General features: G+C 45.3%; 2 protein-coding genes across 5 annotated transcripts in view; one reads left to right on the top strand and one right to left on the bottom strand.

Moving 5' to 3' along the window:
* Window positions 1–150: 150 nt before the first annotated feature.
* On the bottom strand, window positions 151–2,801 carry TRH (thyrotropin releasing hormone). The gene is made up of 3 exons (XM_066195607.1): window positions 2,733–2,801; window positions 1,510–1,727; window positions 151–665 (listed from the first exon to the last, which is right to left on the bottom strand). Exons 2-3 carry the CDS (start codon window positions 1,703–1,705, stop codon window positions 151–153), a joined length of 711 nt encoding a protein of 236 aa, XP_066051704.1. The 5' UTR covers window positions 1,706–1,727; window positions 2,733–2,801.
* Window positions 2,802–10,517: 7,716 nt separating this feature from the next.
* Window positions 10,518–23,790, top strand: part of TMCC1 (transmembrane and coiled-coil domain family 1) — a 67,507-nt gene continuing 54,234 nt past the window's right edge. For 2 of the 4 annotated variants that reach the window (XM_066195758.1, XM_066195754.1), the window contains exons 1-3: window positions 11,735–11,779; window positions 14,663–14,909; window positions 21,705–21,761. The gene's annotated coding sequence lies outside the window, so the exon portion shown is untranslated. Of the gene's footprint in view, window positions 11,468–11,721; window positions 11,780–14,662; window positions 14,910–21,704; window positions 21,762–23,790 lie in introns of those variants that run through there. The other 2 variants (XM_066195757.1, XM_066195755.1) reach the window with 2 other exon arrangements.

Below are 23,790 nucleotides of genomic sequence, written 5' to 3'. Positions count from 1 at the left end.
TGTAACAAAGCCATTAACTTGGATGGGAACATTAACACACTGAAAGGTAGGTGCAGAGGTCAGCAACAGGAAGCCAAAAAGGAGTGAAGGGAATGTTTTGGTAATCTGGCAGTTTGCTTCATCAAATTCAAGTGCTACACAATTATTTTCTCATTCCTCTCCTTCACTCTCCCATGCTGATCTCTTTCCTGGGTGCTGACGCTTTTCTTCTACCCTGTCTCTGCTAACATCTACTAAATCAAGCAACAAGCTGCCTTTGTGACAGGTGAATGACTCCCGAATGTTGCAGGGGCCTGTGTCATCTGAGCTCTCAGAATTCCAGTGTCTTTTTCCAGGATGCTGGCGCTTCTTACCGTGTAGCTCTGCCTCATAATTCCAGCCTCTTTTGCTAGGACGCTGGTGCTTGTACATCAGATATCTTCTGCCTGGATGTTCTCTTTTGGATAACTCATTCATGTAGGTTGGCTGTGCCCTAGGGCTGTTAGCAAGCTGATCCAACAGTGACTTTCTGCTGGGAGGCTGTTGCCTTTTCAGCTCCAGATAGACGTCAAGGTCATCTTCCATCTCTCTTTTTCCAGGATGCTGTCTCTTCTCCAGGTTACTTAGGTACTTTTTCCCAGGGTGTTGTCTTTTGGAAAGCCAGTGTAGCATAGGGGCATTTGATTCTGACCAAGGAAAAGAATAACATTAATAAGACCCCATAATCCTCCCTAAGGAAGTTGTAATAGGAATTTGTGGAGCAGGATCATAATCTGTGGCTCTTTGAAAGCCAACTCAGTATTTCCAGCTGCCAGTCATAACACTATCAGTGTCTCTTATGCATTCTTAAGCTGTTTTTAGTATTTCAGGTCTTGGTTCAACATAACCAATTCTCAGCATTGATGTGAAGAGGGAGGATGGCTTTTTCTGTGGGCACTTGGGGCCAGCTCATCTTCCACTCTGGAAGGGCCCTGTGCTCCTGTTTGCTGGCAGGCACCTCTGTGCTGTTTCCTGCAATCCCTGAGTCTGATCTTCCACTGCTGTGACTACTGGTAGCAGAGCATCTACAAGGTGGGAGGGGCAGACACTGGAGCAGCCTCTAGCATTCACAGCCCCCTCTTGGGGGGTAGGAACCAGTGGATTAAGGCAGTAGGTGAATGCCAGCAGCCCCACCTCTAATTTACATTAGGTACAGGGCCCACGACTGCAGAATGTCCTTCATGGGTCCTACTAGAGCTTCCCTAGGGAAGTACCTGCCGGACAAACAGGTTTTCTGTGACAGGCTTCTACCTTTATATTATGCAGCAGCTGCTTAATGACACAGCCTTTCCTGAGCAAAGAGATCTTAGAGAAGAAAGCATCTATGAAGAATTGTCTGTCAGTGTATTGCAGCAGCCCTCTTATCCTTCCCCTCCCCTTAGTTCCAGTTCTAAGTATGAACATTATGGTCTGGAAATCATACCTTGGATCTAATGATCTCGGCCAAATGCTATCCCATCACCACATGGGTGTCCCCAGTGAGACATGTACCTTTATTAATCTCTTCTTCCTTTTCAGCTTTCTTGAGGGCAGACTGAAGAATGAGGATTTCAGATCTCTGAAGGATGTCATTCAGGGGACTTTTTCCCATGTTCTCACTCTCCTCTGGAAGGAGATGTCCCCCGTTGAAGCAAACACCACATAAGGTCAAACAGAGGAGTAGCAGTGGCAGCTGGATAGATGGCATTTTGGGACAGGGGTTCCTGCAACTTCCATTGGACAGAGAACAACAGGGGAGGAGGATGGAGCAAGCAAACCTAGCAATAACAGCAATATTTCCAGACACTGAAAAACAAATATGGCACTGCTGCAGAGATTGAAATCTCTTAGGGTTTTTCCTCAGTTCTATTACTAACCTCTCCGTTTGTTTTTTATCCTCCAAAGCATCTAAATTCTTCATAATTAAAACCAGGTAGTTGTTAATTTTTCTGGCAGAATAAATAAGATACGAACTCCCTGAGGCACAGGTGATTCTGAAAAGCAGTGATTTTACTCTGCCTTCTGCCAAGAGGCAAACATAGTTTCCCCCTTGAACTCTGCACACACAAGGTACAGGCATCTATACCGGCTATCTCCACCAGGCAATTGCCCTTCCTAGGGGATCATTTTAAAATGATACTGAGATTAGCAGGACTTCCATTCTACCTTTAGTTAAAGCCACATTTAAATAATCCACTAGTGCTTTGCTATCTTTTTCTATACATTTAAAGTAGCCTTGTGCCTGGATATTTGTCAGGCTAAGAAGACAGCTATGATCTGTAGGGCAGGGAGATTTCTTGCATGGAAAGAAATGAGGGAAGTACCTTAGATTTTTTTCAGGGACATAATTATAATTGTATCCTCTATTACCTCTTGCCCAGATACCAAGTATTTTTCTATTTCTTCTAGCTGGCACTGAATTCCTAACACATTTAGGGATTTATTTTACAGTAAGCAGAGTTCCTTCAGTGGAATGGAATACATCTTTAATACTACTATAGCAGTCATTTAGCTTAATTATATCATCACGTAAAAGAAATGCACAATTTTATGAAGTCTCACAAATTTTTGAAATAGAAAATGGGTTCATTACCTTTGTTATTGGCAGGTTTTTATCAGTTCTGACAAAATCCTTGAATAACAGCCCTAAGAACATCACACAGGCAATTTGACTCAGAGCAATCTCTAGACAGAAAGGTAGAATCTGCTAAAAAGGAAATTATTTGATAAATTACCTGTTTTGTAGTTTCAGATTTTTGCTTGATGCTTCTGCCAAGTCCTTTAAAGCTGTTTGTGCACCTGAGCTTCAGAGTTGCCCTTTTGCTGCTGCAGGCACACCGAGTGTCCAACAGAAGCGTTGCCGTGTGCTCTCTGCATGGCTCACATCTCTGTACTTATACTGTACTGCCTCTGGACCCCTTATGCAAACAGCCCTGAGGTAATAGGTAATTTAGGGGATATGATGTGTCCTTTTTTTTTTTTTAACTGCTCTCAGAGAACTGCATTTTAAATGCATGTTAAGATGCACAGTTATCTGCTGGCCTCCATATATCCATGCTTGACTCCCAGAAATTGTTATTTTCCCATTCTCCAAATAGATGATCTTGAATTTTATGTAACTCAGCATAAAGAAAAGGAGGTTTTCTTTGCTTCACAAAACTAAGCTTGTTTGTCTTCTACTAAGCAAGTGTTTTGGAGTAAAAGCAGAGAGGTAGGTAATTAATTAGGTTAGGGAAGAAAGACAATGGCAGAAAGGTAGTGGATTATATTTAAATAAGTGTATATTATGGATTCTTATTCTGCATGACACTATACTGTTTCTGGCTCACATTTCCATATTTTTTGGCATAGGCTTCCACAAAATGTATTTTAGAACATGGGGTGCATAGCATTAAATATTAAAACATGTTTATGTTGCTGGTATGTGCCTCAAAAAGCATTGTACTATTGTAACTGGAAATAAGACTCCCTGTCTTTAACCCATCTGTCTACTTAAGATACTGCTCCACATGGTACTGCTCAAACAGGGTGCACAACTGCTTGGCATTTCCTAGGCGTAGTAACTCCTTAAGGTCTCTCAGGTACAACACCTCAGTTTAAAAAATTACTGTATTGCCCTATAAATGAAAGTGGGCATTGATGAAATGGGAAACTGCCTGGTTTCATTCTCGTTTAAATCTGCTTCTTGACACTTTTGAACTTACCTCTAGAGAACATGGGTGAAGTCCTGTGTTACTATTACATCCCCATGCAAAGCTCCTCAGCAGGTACAAAATTATATTCACAGTGCATTTCCAGTCTGGCCAGCTTTGCCTCTTTGCTCAGACTTATTTAGTAGAGTTTTAATGCTTTGTTTAAAGGAAGAAAGTTAAAATTAAGCACCTCAAAGAGTCGGCGATTTTTCATGAAAAATGTCCTTTTTCTATTTCACAGCTGGAAAACTGTCTGTTTTTAATATGATGCCCTTCCTTTGAAAGTTCTATTTTGCTTTTTTTCCAGCTACATTTTTTTCAGTTTCATTTTACCCACAGGTGATTTTCCTATTTAAAAGATTTCTGGAGGATTATTTGATAAGTGTAAGTGTTCTTTCCTCTCCCTCACTGCACGATTACTCATAGCACTGAGATGAATTCATGGGTAGGAGAGAGAGCTTGTTTTCTTGTCACAAATGCATTGACAACCCAGACTTGCCCAGAGCTTGTGTCAGCACAGGGTTTGGCTCCCAGTCCACATCTCAGTCTCCGGTAGGTTCTAGATTTGCACCCAGATATTGAACTACCACATTTCACATGTAGATACAGCATTTCAGCACCACGGTGATCCTCAACCCCTTTGTCCAACTGCTGTATTTTATCACAGGTGCATCACGTCCCTTGATCTTTTGTATCAGCTCAGTTGAGGAAGTTCCTGATTTTTCTTTTAAACATCCTCACGGGCACCCCATCTTCTCAAGGGGCTTCTAAACGAAGAAACTGGGAGGCAGACAAGTCCTCCAAAAGCAGAGTCAGACCCGTACATGTGATCTGTGAGGACTGAGGTCTGCGTTGCTCCCCAGTCCAGCCTGCACGTTGATTGTGTTGCTGGTGCAGTCACTGAGCACACGTCACCAGGAGCCCGGTGCCTCCCTCCACTTGTGCTGAGCACTTGTCCAGCTCAGTGCAGATGTTCATAGCAATGGGGCCCTAGCATTGGGGCTGTCACTGGGCACACAGCTGGTCCCTAAAAACATCTCGAAGGTGAATAATGAGAAAACCTGCTGCTAACCCTAGTCTCATCTCTGTTTTAAAGAATATAAACACTCACGTTTTGTGCAGTTAGTCAGCCATGACATCATGAAGTCAGGCAGAAAGTTCTCCTTGGCAGATTTTTGAATTTTTACGTCTTACTTCGCCTTGCTCTTGTCACTGTTGGAGATAAGTAACTGAAGTACATCACTCATTTTTAGTATGGCCATCCCTCCAGGAATCCTGAAATATAGATGTTGTTATGGGAACTGCTTTTCTTTACCTATAGGAATAAAAAATACTCTTTTTGGAATTAATGGCTCATTGCATTTGTTACCAGTTTCACTAGGAGATGCTGAATTTTAAGTGGTTTGCCTTTTGTCACAGATCTGTAGTTTTAGATTTAGGGAGTGAGACCAGAATCTGTTCACTTAGCGTTCCTTTATTGAAAACAGGTTTGGTTTCTGGTAGAACCTCACAAGGCACACATCTTTCTCATTTAAAAGGTTACCTACATGACATTACTTCTGTGTGCAAGAATGAGGGAAATACCTCCACTGACTTCTTAAGGCATCTCATTAATTTTTATTAACTGTACACTGTCACTAGGACTGTAGTTTCAATACTCTCATCTCTTTAAATAACTTTATCCTCTTTGATATTTCCTGAATTGTATTTCTTGCAATGGCTGCAAATCTAAGCTGTTCTCTCTGAACTTCCTCTTGTTAACGGTGCTGTGGATTTGGAATGACTTGTTTGCTAACAGAAATGAGAGGCAAATCAGCTCTTTTCTTTTCTCTGGAAAATGTAGAAGCACAGTTTGTTTATATCACTCCTCCCAGTTTGTTCCTTGATTGAACTACTCAGGCAGAAAATTAGGGAGATGGGTATCAGTAATAGGTGGACAACTCTCTCTTTCCACCTGATCTTCTTAACAAGATCCTTCTTGCATAAGAACAAGTAAATAGTTTGCCCTGGAGGAGGATGTATTGTATTTTTGTGAGAGGTATAATTCCAGCTTTTCTTCATTTTGATTTTAATGACAGCAGAGTGCCAGAGTCTGTACAGCCACAATGATCTTTAGATGGTTTATTATTAGGCCCATAGTATAGTTCTACAAGGGAGGCAAGCCTTCAGTAGTACAAACCTTTCTGAGGCCTAAGGAAATGCATTCATATCTGAAAGTTTGTCTCTCCTCTTAGGACTAAAAAAGGACTTATGATCCCCCAGAACTGTCAGCTTTTCATGGCAATAGATGTCACTACAATAGAAGATATTATACCTAATCTACAAACCTTGTATTAAATATTAATCACTACTGGAGGCAGGGTTCCAAGCAACTTCTATCTGCTGGTCCCCAAAACTCATTTGCGAAGTAAATGGACCTAGGCAGTACTGAGTGGATGCAATGACACGTGAAGAAGGTTTTTGAAATGCAGCCTACTGTGGTCACCACCAGTGTTAGCAAAAGTGATTCCTTTGTGTAGACATACCCAGCCAGAGGGGCTTCACTGTGGGCAGCAGATCAGCTCATCACAGCCCAGCTGGTTTTGCTACAAGTCATCACAAAATCAGAACTCTTGAGGAATAATAAGGACAGCTTTCCCATTCGTTTTCGTTGGCTGTGAATATAAAATCTGGGAAGGGAAACGAAGGTAACTCGTCTACCATGTTCTGTTTCTTGCAGCACTGAGCCCACACCACGATACTTCTCTTGTTGCTTAGTGCAGAAGTCTGTAGTGGTAAACACTTGTTTGTGATGTGAGCTCTGAGGCATTTTGGGGGCGAGCTTTAGTTTGAGCCAGGTGAAGGAATTGGCCTGGAGAATCTGATGAAATTATTAGAAGCTCTGCTGGCTGATACTGAATGGCACTTGAAGCATGACCTGAACATGGTAAGGACGTGTAAAGGATCCCTTTTGAAAGCTGTGTAACTTTCAATTGACACCTCCTTCTGAAAAATTCCAGAAATGGCATAACCTTCTGCTCTGACTGTAAGCCCCAGAGTTTCATAGTTTTGCAAACATAAAAGCGTTGAAGCCTAATTCTCTTTAATTCATTGAAACTAATAGAAAACCCTTTGAGGAAACTTAATATATGGAGAGATTAGGCCTTCTGTTTTAAATAATGAGTAGGATGAGTATTGAAGGAGATTGAGAACATTTATTTCTTTGTGAGGAAGCCCTTAACAGAATTACTGAGTAAATTCCACATGGAACACATATACAGCTCCCCTCATCAATTTCAATCCAAAAAGGGAACTATTATATTAGAAGGAAAGGGCAATATCCCACATAGCATTAAAACTGTTGCCAAAAGGTGTATAAATAACATGTTGCTTGTCTCGGCTAAATAGTTTTATTGTTCCATGAGGAAGCAAACCCAAAGCATTATGACATTAATGCCACATACTGGTTTACTGACAGATTTTTCAATATTAAACAGCGTATTGTGGAGCCAAAACTTGACAGGCTTAATTGTATACTTAAGAGTCAGACTAACTCACAGTTTGTTCCTTCTGGGATGGTGGCAGTTTGGAATTAAGGATCTCAATAGATTCATTGTAGTGGTTCTTTATTTTGTAATTATCTCCACAATGTTTATGCAGGATCATTTCTATAGTTTTCTAGTCAAGAGAACCCTGTGATTTGGGAATAAATTGGCCATCGTCAGAAAAAAAATATTTCTGTGCCCTGTTTCTTGTTTCAGGCACTGTCCAGGATCTTTCAAACCAAATAATGTCACTTCATGAAACAAGCACGACTCTATGCCTCCAAGCACCAAAAAAACTCCAGCTGCCCAGCCTGGGTTTTTGTCACAGCTGCTAATGACAGGACTCAAGATCTTGGTCACTTCCAACAGGGATTTAGTCATCAGATGAAGCAAATTTACAGCTCAGTTCACCTTGCCAAAATACTGTGTTTGAAGTGGGGCAAGTTTCATCATGTAGCAAGAATAGATTTGGGGAAGTTTGATCTGGGCATATGGAACAGTGGCAGTGTCTCGGTACCAGGTACTGTCCTCTTGTTCTGGCTGTGAGAGCAGAAGCAGAGCCCTATTATAATGTGTGAATCAACCCTTGAAAAATTGTATAGATATAGAGTAAGTTTGTGATTGTAGCAGAATTTAAGTGCTATCTCCTAGGAACCCAAGCAAAAAGATTAAGTTAAATGAGTGATATTGTGTCATCTTACTTGATATTGCCAGAGGTTGCTAAAAGGTCTTTGCTTATTTAATGTTTGTCTACTTCAGAAAATATATTAATGTCCAAGCCAGGTAAGGAAACCTGGTGTGACTGTGTGAGAGTGGGGGTAGCAGCTGCGAAGGGGTCTCAGTCCCAGCTCAGGTGGTGCGAGTGTGAATGCCAGAGTGGCTCCTGGGTGGTCAGACAGGAAAGTTTCCTTAACACTGCTCACAGGGTTGTACCTGCAGGTGCTGCTGTGCTGCTCAGAGCCCAGTGAACCAAAGGGGAGCTATAGCCATCCTATTATCTTTAACTGGCATAAAGTAATATTGTCCTTGTGTTATTGAATTTTCAGCATCCAAATGATGATGGAAATTTTCCAACCAGATGTGCTTTCTCCAGGGTCCTTGCAGATGTTTCTAATTAACATGACTGTGCCTGGACAGCTTTGTCTCAATTCCATGGCAATTCTCCTGGTGCTCAAGAGTGTAACAGTTTAGGCTTGACTTGTTCAAACTTGTATTTTTCTTATTTCAGTAATGTTAAGACAAACCCTGTAGTCTGTCTAGCAATGGGAACAGAGCAAAAATAACAAACAGTTTGTGTTTTTAAAGAGACTTACATAACCAACTAAGAAAAAACAATCAATGACCATTTAGGTGCTTCTGACTGAACAAAATGTCTTTAAATTAAGTCTCACATCTCGTATGAGACTTGAAAACAAGAACACTCTGACTTCCTAATTTAGCCACTGAAGAGCAAAGAAAGAAGTTTGAGTTGTTGGCCGGGTGACATGTATGCTTCCACCAGGGGTCTTCAGCAGGGGAGGATTTTTCCTTTGGGCATCTGTTGCAAGGAACAAACTGCCTTTAGGGGAGCAGAAAGACTGGGGAGAAAACTATAACACTCAATTGGTGACCCTGAAATTAAACAACAGTTGGTGATGATTTTCTGACTTTTTTCTTCATTTAAAGAGCTCTCTAGTTTTAGAACGAATTGGTGGTGCAAGGGCTGGAGCACAGTCACACAGCTGGAGGTACTGAGAGTAGAATTGGGGCAGCTGGTGTTAGAACTGTGTTATCTGTGTCATTGTTAACCATAATCAGATCTAATTGCACATAATCACTGAAAAGACACTCTCGTTTCTCTTTCTTCCTATCCACACTGCTCCAAATTCTTGCTTGTATAAATTGTAGGGGCTGCTCAGCCCAAGTTGATTTAATTTAGCATATTGATCAGATGGATCAAGAAGGGTCAGAATTTGACACAGAGCTAGACATTCCCATGACAAAGACTGAAATGATATTCTGCTTTCATCCTGATGCAGTAAGACCTGCTTCTCGGTGCAAGTAATTCTAGGATGGCAACAAACAGTGTTGTTGATCTTTGCTTATTTTTTCAAGGGTGGGCATGGTGTTATCTGCCTTTTTAGAAAGATCTGAATAAACTATATGTATTAGTATTAGGAATCGAAAGCCTCTTGGACCTGCTGCTTATCTGAGCCACGAAAGTGGAGCTGCCAAGTTGCTCTCATAATTATCAAAAAGTTAGATCTTGTATGGAAATAAGAGCCAAAGTGATTAAGAATTCATTTGCAGAGCAAGCAAAGATTACAAACTTGTTTGTTTTCTCACACCTGCTCTCCACTTCAGCAGTGGCATAGCTAATAAAGCCAGGCATAGCTAATGCACTTTTCCCCAAAATTGATAATGCACTCAAGGGAATATGATCAGCTGAGGCTTTGAAGATCACACCACCATTTGCCCAATTATACCTAATGACAATACAGTCCTGCTCCCAGTCCCAGCTCAGTCCCAGCCCGGTCCCAGCCCGATGCCAGCCCGTTCCCAGCCCTATCCCAGCCCGTTCCCATCTCGATCCCAGCCCGATCCCATCTCGATCCCAGCCCGTCCCCAGCCCGTTCCCATCTCGATCCCAGCCCGTCCCCAGCCCGTCCCCAGCCCGTTCCCATCTCGATCCCAGCCCGTTCCCAGCCCCATCCCAGCCCGATCCCAGCCCGATCCCAGCCCGTCCCCAGCCCGATCCCATCTCGATCCCAGCCCGTTCCCAGCCCGTCCCCAGCCCGTTCCCATCTCGATCCCAGCCCGTTCCCAGCCCGTCCCCAGCCCGTTCCCATCTCGATCCCAGCCCGTTCCCAGCCCCATCCCAGCCCGATCCCAGCCCGTCCCCAGCCCGTTCCCATCTCGATCCCAGCCCGGTCCCAGCCCGGTCCCAGTCCGGGGCGCTGCTGCCCCCTGCCGGACGGAGCCGCCCCCGGGGCCGTGTGTCGGGGCACGGGGCTCCGCCCGGTGTGTCCCCCGTGCCCGCCCTGCGCTGTGTTCAGCCTGTGCGAGCGCAGGCGACACGCGTGTGACACGTTTGCCCTCGGGTCTGGCTGCTGGGCACCTCCTGGGGTTACGCGGTGCGAGGTGTGGGTGCCCGTCGGCAGCGTCGTGTTCCGCCCACTGCTGTGGGTGCCCGTCGGCAGCTGTGGGGTGCACGGGCCGCTGACGTGAGACCCCGTGAGCCCAGGTGCTGTTAGGTGCCGACTGTGCTGGGTAGAAGAAGGAGATTGCAAACAGTCGGTTTACGCTCAGGCTCCGTGCAGCAGCTATGCCTTACCAAGGGGAAAAGCTGTCCGGGGTTTCATTCCAGTGCTCCGCACAGCACAGAATCCACGGCAAGCCAGTCACAGAACAAGGACATGTGCTGGTGTACACAGAGAAGTTGTGCAGATCACCTGGGGGCCCAGGTGTTCCTTGCTGACGTTGAGCAGTACGCTGGGCTAGACCTGGACACTTGAGAAAGGTGTTTTTAATATAGCACTTCTATCTGCAGTGGGAGTTGGTCATATTTACCTAGCTCAAGAGCAATGATATGAGGGTGACTTTATTTGAAGTGCCACATGAAAAAGACTAAATTTTTATTACTATTTGCATTAATTGCTTTTCTTTTATTAACTTCTTTGGCCGCATTGGAGCAGTTACAAGAGAGAGAGCATCTTGCAAATGGAAGTGATTTCTTTCATTATGTTATTGCATTACACCATCATCTACAGATTAAAGTGCATCCTTCAAGTTATAATGAACTGTAATTTCATTGAAGGCTCCCTAGGATTTCTGGACCATGAGAGCAAAGCAACAGCAATTTAGTCAAAGGAGCCAGAAAATCAAATGACAGCACCTTTAATACTCAGCTGGGAAAATGCTATTGCTCCGAGATACCTCAGGCTGGAGTGTCTGCCGTGGTGGAAATGCACGGATTTTACCTTTTAAGAACATTCCAAGCCACGGCAATTATTCAGAGCCAACCCTGGCATGACTGTCCCTTCCTGCTCCTTTGACACAGTGGTCAGAGCCAAGGGTGTTTGGCAGTAGGGGCGGGTTTTCCCTGCTCTTCGGAAGGCTGTGCTTTAGCCAGGGCTGAGAGGGCCGAGACCCACCCGTGCGGGGGTCACGGCTGTGCGGGGGCGTCGGGGTCTCAAGGCGAGGAGCTACAAAAGGGAGCTCACTCGTGGCTGCGCCCGAAGGGGCCGAGCCCAGCGGGAAGGGGAGACGGGATAGGTGAGTAGAGAAAACCCGTGTCCGGAGGTGCCCGGAGCCCCGACCACCGCAACACAGCGACGAGAACCACGGCGAGCGCCCCGCGGGCGGGCCGGGCCGGGAGCGCGGGCGGCCCCGCCCGGCCCCACGTGACCGCGGCGCTGCTGGGGCGGGGCCTCGGCGCGCAGGTGCCGTGGGGAGGGCGTGGCCTCCCGCAGGGCCCGCCCCCGCCGGTGACGCCACCGCGCGCGCCCGGCCCTGCCCTCGCGCGACGTCAGGCGGCCGGGCCGGGCGGTGGCGGCGCGCGGGGATGGAGCGGCCGCCGCTCGGCCGGTGGGTGACCCGCGGACCGCGGGATGGGGAGCGGACAGGCAGCGGGGTCGGGAGCGGGGCGGGAGAGCACCCGGAGCCGCGGGGCGGGGCCACGGGGCCCCGCCGGCCCGGCGCGGCCCGGGGTGCGCCCGTCGCGATCGCCTCAGCCGCCCCCAGAGCCGGCGCTCGGCCGCGCTCTCTCTCGCCGCCCCCGCTCCCGCGGCCGGTGTAGGGCCCTCCGGCCTAGCTGCGGCCGCCCGGCCCGCTCGCCGCGTTCCGGGCCGTCGCGCGGGGCGCAGGGCCCGGGCTGCGCGGGGCCGTGTCCGGGCCGGCGGTGGCGAGCGGCGCCCGCGGCCCGCGGTCCCGCCGGGGCCCCCGCGATCGCCGCCGTCCTCGCGGGCCCCGGGCCCCTCCGGGGCGGCCCCGCGCGCCCGTGGCCGGTGCTGGGGATTCGCGGGGCGCCGCCGCGGCCCTCGCGCCGCTTTAGGGTGGGCTGAGGCGTGTGTTCGCTTCACCGATTCCAGCTCGCCTTGGCTGCCTTTGATGAGATCGTTAAGACACGAATTATTTCATGGGGAGCTCAAAATTTACCGGCTTAAATGCAGATTTTCAGCGACAGGCCTTTAATGTAAAGAACTTAAGATGTAAAGCAGCAGTTTTGAAGGTTTACGAGTGCCAAAATTTACGAGACTTGGAGCTGACGCTGTGTTTGTGGCTTGGATGCAGCTGCTGTCACTGGCAACGCAGAAATACTTGGTGTGCATTAGTGGCAGATGTGGTGGCCAGCAAAACTCCCGTGGTGGGTGGAGGCATCGCTTTCACTAAAAAACTCTGAATAGGGAAGCTTAATGAGGCGTCTTGGTAGGTAGGTGTTGTAAAGGTCTGAACTGAAGGTGCAAAAATTTGAGTGGAAGGCTATGGGAGGAGAAAGAAGAGGGTACTGTAACTCCCACTGCATCAGTAAACAGTGTCCGTCATCCACAGACCTTAAAATCAGGTGTTTCTGCCGGTTGGAAGCCGTTAGTAACAGTCCAGGCTACCAGTGTGGTCACTGAGGTAGTGATGCCTTGACCTGAGCGAGTTCCACTGGGTTCTCCTCAGCTTGGGGAATGAGTGCTGCTGTCTTACTGACTTAGAGAGGTGCATTCTGCAGGAAATGGGTTGTATCTAGCGAGTCAGCTCCTCCAGTGCTTGGGTGAATGGCCTGTGCCTGACTGTGAGCCGGCAACTGTGGCTGCACTGGAGTCAGGCAAACCTCGTGTTAGTGTTTCCTCTGGTCTTGCTGAAAATCGTTTTTGAACCATTCAGAAAGACTTGGTGTGATAATATCTTGGGCTTGGTTTCTAGGAATTTTCGCTTAGAGGTCTGAGGGAAGAGTCTTCCCTCTCTGCTGGCTTCCCCAGCACATTTACTGGTGGGGAAGCCAGCAGTTACACGTTCTCAGGTGGTTCTGTAGCTGTCTGCCAGTGAGAGCTGGGCTTTGGCACCTGGATGCACCAAGTGCAAGGTGTTTCTCAGGTGAGGTGGCTGGTTGGCTGCTTCTTGATGTACCTGGAGTCTCCTCACCCCTGCAGTAGAGGGGGTGGTTTTCGCTGTGCCTGTCCCCGAGGCCCAGCGAAGGCTGGTCGCTGCGGCGCGCCGTGTGCTGCTCGGCACAGAGCTCGTGCTCTCCGTGGGGCCTGGAGCTCGCCGGGGCTTGTGTCACCTCTCCAGAGCCAGGAACCAGGAATGGGGGGGTGTCGCAGTAGCGAGACTTGTTAGAAGTGGTTTGTAGGCAATGAGCCCTGGGTGGCCCAGGTGTCATCCAGAGGTCCCTTCCAAGGTCCGGCAAATCTGTGAGCTTGTTTCCTAGAGGATAAACCGGCATCTCTGGGAAGAGTGAAGATGGCTGAATGAAATGGAATGTGAAGGTGGCAGGCCAGATGTGTGTTGTCTGCACTTCTAGAAACTCAGTGTTCTGCTGTGTTTAAATACTTAACTCCCCTAGGCAGTTGAGACCCTGGATATTGTCACAGCACAATGAGCTGATTCTTTGGGCTTGAATTTAAGCTCCAAATTCTCAAAATTGTTCTTCCAGCCAAGTGTGTTAAGGAAAAACGAAAGAAGGAAACAAGCAATTGTATGGAGTTAAATATGTTTTTGCGAAATGTAATGTCCTTTTACTTTCGGTTGCATTTTTTGGTAACGCAGATCTAGTTGACCCTTTTTATTTATAGAGAAGAATCCTACTCATGTACCAAAAATACAAAACACTTCTATCAAAGTATGATTGAAAACTTTGTTTCGGAAGCTAGATCTGACACATCCTGTAAAATGCAAACACAGAACAGAAGGTCTCTGCCCCAAAGAAGTTCATGTTTTATTATCCAAACAATTTTATTTATAAATCCAGACCTGAGAAGTTCAGAAGTTTGCCAACACTCCTGAACCTTTTTGCCATGCAGATACCCCCCATGTATGTACTTTATGTGCATACTGTGTTGGGCTTCCATCACAAACTGTGTTGGTTCTCATTTTGGACAGTGGCCTAATTCTTTAGTCTGTCGCTGGTCACACAAGCACTCCTGTGGGAAAGTACCCAGTGAACATCAAGGCATTTGGAGGCTGGGAAGGTTTGTCTGAATCAGGGCCGTCTGTGATGTGGTATAGTGTTGCATGCTCTGATGTGATCGAACATTATTTTAATGCTTAGAGGATTTCCCTCCTTGAGATAATTTATCAGGTTAAAGTAGTCAGAATACGAGGTAACTTCAGAGGCTGCTTCTGATTTTAAATATGTCAAAGCTAGCAGAAACCCAGTATTTCAAATGAGTTATTTTTTTTCTCTGAAGGGGAGTCTGTGTGCTGTTTTATTGTTTTTCAGGTATTAATGGTGTTTCTTATTATGGTTGTTAATTTTGGCAGGTCTTTCTCCTCTACAAAGAAGTTTTGTTGCCAAGATTTACTCTGAAAATGACCTACAGTACTGACTGCAGATGTCTGCAAATGTAGAAGCTGATAAATCATATCTTCTTCCCTCTCCCGACTTTCCTGTTTCCTGTGGAATTTGTACTGCTATATTTTTTTCAAGTTAGATGTCTGTTGATGACATTTGGATTACAACTGTGAGCGTATCTATGCAAAGAGATGTGCTACCCTGAGCACTTTTGAGGTATGTATGCCTGCTGTGACTTAGAACACGTGGAGAGGAAAGGCTATGTGATGAGGGCAAAGAGAGCCCTAGATGTTTGTATTCCAGATTTAGACTGATGTGCACCGTTTTGCATGGTTTTAGCAGTAGAATATACGTGTGTGCGGTGAGGCCGTAGGAGCACCAGAGTACCCGGCTGGCATTGTATGGAGGGCGACCTTGGTTGAACCTGCTGTGGGTGTACTCAAAAGACTGTCTTGAGAAAAGCTGTACTCACTGCTCACCCATTCAGTTCCTGAATTCCACCGTGGTGTGCAGAAACTTTCTTTGAAGTATGTGGCAGACACGTAGCAGTGATTGAAATGTGCCTGGGAGGCCATGGTGGTTGCTCTGTTTGCTTAGATAAAGCACTCACATGAAGTTACAGAATACTTGCCTTGAATTGGGAGGCATCTGGAATGAAGGTTAGGAAAGAAAGATATTTTCTTGCCTTCCTGTGCACAGGTGCTGGCACAGTGTCTCTGCCCCCAGAAGGGAGCAGTCTCATTAGACAAATGCCTGTGATGTACAAGAGTAGCGGAGCTGGGTGGGATTTGCCTTGTTTCTGTGCAGGTTTGTTCCACCCAGGTAACGAGATGGACAGCCTTGGCTGTTTCTGCAGTACAGGAAGTCACCAGCATGCACAGTTCTATTTTCCTGGAGGCTTTTAGCTATACGTAGTCTATACATGTTCTAAAGCTGGAATGAGGAAGCTGGCTATCTGCCTCTGTATGGGCTTAGGGGAGGCCAGTGTGCACTGATAACATCTGTTCATTCTGTAAACTACTTGGACACAGGTATCCCTTCTGTCATGTTGATGCCTACGTTCCAGGGCAGTGGTGGTCTTGTCAGTTAATGGTGGGTCACAGTGAAAGGCAGCCAAACCCACATCTCTCAGGCTTCCAGAAGAGACATTCATTAGCGGGTTTTGTTTAAAAAGGAAACCTAATTGTGCTGAAAGTAGCTACCTGACTGAATCTTTCATCAGGCCACATTGCTGTACAGGATGTATTTAGCAGGCAGCACATGCCCTTTTGTTGATATGCTCCAGTGATTCAGGCTGAGTTGATGCTGGAGGGACACAGATCTGACCTGCCTCCCTGTCTGACCTAAGGCAGCCTGGTGGTGTTCCTGTGACAGGAGGACAGAGTGGGCTGTGTTGCAGTGCTGGTGTGAGCCGTGATGCCAGCAAAGTGCTGAGCTTGGGAGGGGGCCCCCTTACATACGCTGGAGGAATTCCTCCATCAGTTGCCTGCAAGCAGAGCTGGGGCCAGGGATTGGCATCTTGGTGAGATTCTCTGACGAGTGGGCACAAGTTGGTGCAGCACACTTTAAATGTGTTTCTCAGTCTGCCTAGGCAGTGTTGTTTGACTGTGGCACTGTGCAAAAGTAGCATTGGGCAGGAAGGAGGAGCGTGATTTCCTGTAAGCTGCTTTCATGGAAACTGTAGGAACGCACCAGGAGTGGAATGGGTTGCTGAGCTGCCCATTGCCATCTTAGTGGTGCTTTCTGCAGTGTGCCAGGTATGTGGATTCTGTAACCCAACTTGGTGCATGCTTTTTGTTGTATATAAATAAGTTGTGATCTCTGTAATTCTATCACTTAATGGTGCACATTTCCCAAAAAAGCTGCCATTCTGTGAAAATAGAGCAATTCCCGCAGTATCTCTGAATACCTGTAAGAATACATAGATTGCATGTCTCCCTTAGTGTATATCCCTAAACAGAGTATTAGTCTTTATTTCCTTAACTGTAAGATGATGTTGACCTACCTTTGGAGAACATTCAGTTTCATGAAAAATATAAATATTGCAGTTTAATTATTCAAACTCATATAACTAATAGTGAATACTAAAGTGTACAGTGACAAGGCGGTTGAGTATAAGATAAAGTTTCCTTTTGATGTAAAGAAGTGGTCTGAAAGGTGAAATTGTGTACATTAGAGAACATTGCATTAAACTGTTATACAGGGTCTAGAAAGTTCAAAGAACATTAAAAGACCCTGCAGTGTCGAGATGAGTGGTACTGCCATTGATTCAGCTGGTGGGATGGGTTATGACAGGAAGTTTGCAGATACCTACTTAAAGTTTCTTCAGGCATGAATTTGGCAAATTTCAGTATATTTTGGATTTGTGTGATCTGATGGCGTCCTTAACAAATCCCATAGTGGCCTTTGTACTGAAGCTGTTGACTGTTATTTTCCTGGAAGCCAGTTGCCATGGTGATTATCCTGAGGGCAAATAAATGTGTTTTTCAAGATTCCCAGTTATACTGGTTTTAGCAAATGGACTGTGGCCTTTTCTGGGATCGCTGGAACTGCTGCACCCCTAGCACTCCATGTTTGTAAATCACTGCCCACTGAACAAGCAGCTCATGCTTTAGTGGGTCACGGTCATAAGGGGTAGGGTCACTTGTCTGTGAGGAGCAGTGAGTGTTCTTGCCGTGATCCTGAGGCTGTATAGCAGTTAAAGAGGGAGAGATGAACAAAGAGCGACTTTGGGTCAGAATCTGTTAAGACCGAGCTTAGCCCGTTCAGGCCAGTGGCGGCTGACTGACTAGTAAAGCAAAAGTTCTGTTGGTGAAAGCCAGGCTCTCCAAGGTGCATGGGGCTGTGGTCCTTCCCTGTGCTGGCTTTCAGCCGGGGTAGCCTCTAGCTCTGGTTGCTACTTATTTATGTTAAGTGCTTTGTGGAGGAAGATACTGTGTATATGTGAGCCTCTGCATAACAGGAGAACTTGGTTAGTTCATATTGGATACCTGTGAGACGTTTGACTGCTTGGGCTGCAGAGCATCCTGTGGTAAGAAGAGCAGAGGGGGAAACTGTATCAGTGGCTGCCTGCTGCTTTGCAGAGCAGTTCTCATGCTGGTCATACTTTTGCTGCAGGAGTTAGTTCTCAGCTGGTTTGTTGTGCTGGCGTTTTTTATTCTGGTTTACCGAAGTCCTTTAAATGCTTCAGGTTCAGTTCCAGTCTGTGGGAGAAGTACTGGGTCCAATACTGTACAGTCTCTTTATTAATAACATATTAATAGGGCCAGGTGAAGAATTTTATAGGTGATGCAAGATGGGAAGTTGATAGACCTGCTGATTGTGTTGCCGTTCAGAGGCACCTGGATAGGCTTGAGGAACAGGCAGGCAGGAACTTGGTAAGGTTCAACAAAGGGAAACAGGAAGCTCTGCACCTGGGAAGGACCCATGTTCTAGGTGGTGTTCTGTAACCACCCATGTACCTGCACTGGGGGCTGCGCCAGCTGCAAAGCTGCTCTGCAGCAAGCAAACGGGTGTTCTGGCGGAAACCCAAGTTGCACAATGGCTCTGTAAAGAGCCATTAGCTTGGATCTTGTTTTGGTTCTGATTACTTCACCTACACCTTCTCAGTGGTAGCTGAAATTCAGCCTTATTTCAAATAAGACTGCTCCCTTTTTGTGCAGCTTTGGGTAAAGATTTGTGGATTTTTTAATTTTTTTTTTACGTGGACTCTGCCATGAATGTGGGAGGAAACATTCAGATTTTGGCTGAGGTTTTAGATGCATGACTACTTGATTCCCGTTGGCAACAAAGTAGTCAAGCCAAATTTCTTTGTACCAAATTACTGTCTCTGTGCAGCTGGATGTGGAGGTGGATATTGAAGAGCAGCATATTTGAGAGTGGCTGCTTTGCTGTGCTGTGTTTGTGCAGTTTGTGTGTGTGTCTCTAAAATGCATAAAAAGATCTAAGAGAAGAAAAGGAAATGGAAGGAAAGGAGATGGACATCAGTATTTTTTTTGCAGAAGTCCAAAAAGTGAGCGAAGCAGGGAGGTCACAAGTCCGTGTGGTAGCAGTTGATGGATGGTGTACATGGGTCCTGTTCCAAATGGTGCTGCTCTGAGGGGATAGGGAGTTGTGGCTCTGCTGGTTCCTTGGCACCTGAAGAGAGGCCTGGCTGCATGTCTGTGTGCTGCAGGGCAGGTGCCCATGGCTCTGCTCACCTGGTGTCTGTGAGATACACCTGAAGCTGTTCCTACCTGTTAGGGTACATAGAATGCAGTTTTATTGTTCCTTGTCTCAGGCTCTGCTTGAGCCTACCTAGGACTGGTTGAAGTGTCTGTAATGAGTTGTCACAAACTCCTCATGCATGTCTCCCATTTCTTTTGACAGCTGATAGCAGGTGTTTTACACTGAGAGCAGGTAAGGAGGTGTGGATGGGGGTAGTCTTTTACTGATGGGCCCTCCCAGCCTCTTGCAAGTGCTGACTGCAGGACTTGAAGCAGTGTTTGATCAGCAACCTGAACATCTTGTTTGTAGTCCTGCAGGGAGGAATGTGCTAATGCTTGGTTAGAAAAGGGCATGTAAACAAACCAGGCCCAGATTAAGGCGACTGTTCTCATACAGCTTTTTAAGAGTTGCACTTAAGTAAAAGCTCCGTAGACCAGCAGTCTTGAAGAAGGGTCAGGAGGGAAAGTTTTCTTCTGAAGAGCAAGGTGAAGCTGTCAGTGGTTGAGCCGCATAAACGGTCAGAGCATTAGTGATGACTATCGACTTCTGGTTGGAATTTCTGTCTTGCCAGATCTGTGTCACGTTTTGAACAATACTGGTAGAAAGAGCTGGTTTTGAGTCATCAGGGGGAGTATTTTACCATTCTGTGCGAGGTTAGTTCTACTTTCTTCTTTCCCTAGTCATTGTAAATATGATACTTTCCAAAATTCAGGGCTAAAAAGCACATGTTAAAATCACACATAGTGTGGGGTGTGGGTTGGTGGTAGATGATCTTTCTTTACAAGCCTGCTAATTTAACTTGTTTTAACCTCCTTACAACTGCAAGCCTGGAATAAACCTTTCTTTTAGAACCAGAGTTGCTAAATCTTGCCAGCTTCTCTGCTGGCATTATCACAGATAATTGTGCTAGGAGTTAAAATGAGAGGCCATCTCTTCTTTTCTTTGTATTACTAGCATGCTTAGAAGACTCTCTTTAATGCCAGAAATAGCTGTAGTAAAACCTTTTGTCTTCCCGTGGAAGTGGCGTGGAAATACCTGTATTTCCACTTTGTGGTTCTCTTGTTCCTGACATTTGAGTCAGCTTTGACACACAGAAAGTGGCAGTGTCTCTTGGCAGACAGGCAATGAGGGAATAAGAGCAGCTTTGATCTCTCTCCTCCACCCCTTCCTCTCCTGAAAAGATCCTGCCGAAATTCTTGCCACGGCCTAGTCTCTTTCCAGACACTAAAGAATCAGATCCAGATAACGTGAATGTTAATAGGAAAAATCAATAGTAGGAGTGTAACTGACCACAAAAATATTTGAGATGCTTCAAGGAATTAAATCCATTTTTTTCTTTGTGGAAGACCCATTGTTTTGAATATTTGCTTAACACTTCTTCAGTCTTTTACTTTAGAGGAGGTAGTTTCTTTGTTTGCAAAATGCAGTATTTGAGCTGTGGAAGTGAAATCTCTTGTATTCTGATGAATCTTTGCTGAAGCTCACTGAGTTCCTGTTTCTGCAGCTGTTGTGGCCATAGCATCAGACAGGAGGTTTTTGTTAGCACCGTTTTGGTGTAATTGTGTACCCTTTCTGCTACTTCCTCCCTTTAACCTTATCCCAAAGTGTTACACCAGTAACAAATAATGCCTGTCAGTGCCCACCTGTGGGCACTCCGGGACACAGACTCTGAGCTGTGGCAGCTGTGAAACAATTTGAGCCAAAAGCAGCTGCTGATCTGTAGGTCCTGTAGTGCTGCAGGTCATCTACAAAAGCTGACAAAAGCTCTTACAGTTACTATAAATAAGAATAACATTAAAACATTAAAAAAAAAAAAAAAATCCCAAATAGAGTGACCGAAGTTTCTGTTAGTGACACCTGGTGTGACCAATACTTCACACATTATGCTTAGTTCTCCACTCATGCTAGTATAGAAATGGAATATCTTTTATATTTAGATCCTTTTCAAAAAGTCTTCATTAATTTTTTCTTAGTTCTTAATATTTGCTGTCATCATTTTCTTCATATTCTAGCATCCCACTTCAGTGGATTTGAGTAACCTGTAATTCCTCTCTTGCTGCCTCGGAGGTGGGAATCTGATGTGGAATAAAACAGTCAAAATACCCCAGTTTCGCAGAGTGCTTGTAGTGTTCCTCTGGAGCGTAGTGTGCTCCCTGTTTTCAAGAACTGGTTGAATTAATTTCCATCTTTGGAAGATCTGGGTGATGTGTCTGTATGTCAGAGCAGTCCCTGGGGCTGGCTGGGGAGACGTGGTCCCGTGTCTGCCCTCAGCTGTCCAGCAGGCAGCTGGCCTTGGCTTTGGGCACAGTCTGCAGAGGTGTGCAGGCAGAGCTGCCCGCTGCAGAGGCTGTGTCTGAGGCTCACAGCTTTTACCTCCTGTGGGCTGAACGCCAGCAAAACAAGAGCCAGCTGTTTGGCCTGTGCTGGGAGCGTTCAATGGCTAAGAAGGAGAAGAAAATAAAATCTGTATGGTGCAGACTGATCTTGCAGGCTGAAGCCCTGGTGTCTTCCTCTGCTTTCAGCATGTGGTGGTGGCCATAAACTCCAAGAGAAAATGCTCCTTCACAGGAGCTTCTTGACTAACTCTGTAAGATTCATTTTAACTTCAGTCATATTTGTATCCCTTTCAGTTATTTGAAAGAGTTTAAAATAGGGCAGCTTCCAGGGGCTCTTGCATTTCAATGGAAAAAAAATTACTAAAAAAACCCCCAATTTAAAAGTTGGAATCATGCTGTCACTGTTGTTTATATATATCTCTTTCCTCCCATTTCCAGAATTGTATCTCATACCCAATTTCTTTTGCAGTTCTGTTCAGTGGAGGGACTGCTGTGCGTCAGCCATGCTAAAGGGCAAATGATGGAGGCAAGTACAAGTTTATCCTTTCACTGTTGTCTAATGTTTTGTTTCCCTGGGCTCCTGGGAAGTAATTGCACAAATGAAGGACTGTATTAGAATGTTCTGGGATGTAATAATGTTAATCTGCTCAGGTGGCCGTATATGGAATTGTGATTTTTGTTCCTGATGTAGTATATTCTTGTACAAATAAGAAATGTATGTTTTTGAACTTTATAGCATAAAGTATTGTTTCCTCCCACTAACAGAATGTCAAGGTGGTTGTTAGTAGAGAAAAGAAAAGCAAGCACAAAAGTTGAATCTTAATGCAAATAAGTGTGCTAATTAATTGTAAAGATTCACAGTTCTTCTCATTTAGGAGTATTTTTTCTCCCAAAAAGTAGATACTAGAAAAAATAAGTTGTAAGGATCTTCATACCAGATGTGTAATTTGCAAAGCTCGTTCCAGGATCTCAACAGACTCATCCTATGGAAATGGAAATAGGAGATTACTACAAAGCTCCCATTAGGAGCCTCTCAGAGGCCATATAATTTCAGAAGTCTGTCCCAGAATACACAGGGTGGCCTTGCCTTGTTTGTGAGCTCACTGTGGGCTGGTTTGTTTCAGGTTTGTTTGTAAATTGCCATAGGGTTCATTTAAGCAGGGTAATTTTTTCTAGCAAATAATACATGAAACTCCAGTTAGACTCAAGTGGTGTTCTTTAAGATCAACAGCATTACCGGTGATAATGTGGATAGACAGTATGCAGGAGATCAAAGAGATCCTGGCTGGAGAGTATACTGGTCATCTTAAATAAGAACTGCAGTTCTCATCTGACTTTCCTGACTGAAAAATAAATGTTGAGTGAATTAGCTAAAATGAGAAAGGCAGTTATGGGTCAGCTGTCAGGTTTATATTTTATACGCCACATAGTTTTGGGACTATTGCTTTTTTTGACAGTGAGTTTTGTTCACTGAACCATTTGATCTGTTGGTTAAAAGTGAGCATCTAGTTTTGCAATTTTTTGTCCCAAAACATAAATTGAGAGGAGACCCATAGTCTACCTTTCTGCAAAACCTGTTACCTGAGGGGAAAAAAAAAAAGGTTAAGAAGAAGCAAGGTCAAAAGTGAAAGCATACCACTAGACATAAAGGCACTTGAATTAATGTAAGAAAGTGTTAAGTATATAAGTATGTCGTTGGCGCATCTTATTTTCTTCCACCACACAATTGCTACATGAATGTGGGTAAATATATTTTTCTGGGATGCAATTTATTCCTTTGCATTTAATGTGCTACTGATTAAACTGGCCAGTATATTTAGACTTAATGCTTATAGCATCTTCAAAGTACTGAGGTAAAATCCTGCATGATTCCAGTGTTCTGCTTTCTGTGAGTACTGAGTTTCTTCTTGCCTCCAACTGATAGCACTGACACTTGAAAAAAAGAGAGGGAGAGGCAGCTCTTCTGATATTTTTGGATGGCAGTTTGGAGAGCATTTTGGAATATCTGTTTAACCTATTGTGTTAGGCTTCAAATGCACAAGATTGAGAGCACTCCAATTGTAAACTCAATGCATTATGTTTCTGCAGCTGTTTTAGCATAGAAATGAACACTCTCAAATCCCAGATATGCTGAGTTTCAAATAATTCTTTTCTAAAGGACAAAGTGCTTTCTGCCAAGATTGAGGTAGACCTCTGTGAGCTGGTTTTTTGTATTTATAGAAGCCTAAGCAAAGTTTTCTCCTGCGAAAAACAGTGGTCAGCTTCTAAGCATGTGATCTCATGGTGCTGATGTAAAACTCTTTCAGTTACTGTGTCCTTCCTTCCTTCCTCCCTTCCTTCCCCTTATCTTTGCTGACCTTCTCCCATAGTTGTTGCTATACAAGTGCTGAGCTGCACTCTTGTATAACCCAGTCCTGCCTGAGCCCAGGGAATGACTCGGGTTGAGCTCTCCAAGAACAGCTTTGCAGTTCCTGTGCCAGAGGCTGAACTGCACATACCTGATGCTGATCCCGTGCAGATTGATTGCTTAATCTACTTTTCAAAAGGCATTCTTG

Source organism: Chamaea fasciata, unplaced genomic scaffold (assembly GCF_029207755.1).
Source record: "Chamaea fasciata isolate MVZ Bird 193981 ecotype frontalis unplaced genomic scaffold, bChaFas1.0.hap1 SCAF_13, whole genome shotgun sequence".
Classification (NCBI taxonomy): domain Eukaryota; kingdom Metazoa; phylum Chordata; class Aves; order Passeriformes; family Sylviidae; genus Chamaea; species Chamaea fasciata.
This window is presented reverse-complemented; position numbering and strand designations above follow the sequence as displayed.

Excerpts from the sequence above, each read along its gene's own strand:
- TRH (XM_066195607.1), bottom strand. The coding sequence starts at position 1,705 with ATGCCATCTATCCAGCTGCCACTGCTACTCCTCTGTTTGACCTTATGT. Across the intron at positions 666-1,509 it reads GGAAGAAGAGATTAATAAAG|AATCAAATGCCCCTATGCTA; the intron begins GTACATGTCTCA and ends TTCCTTGGTCAG.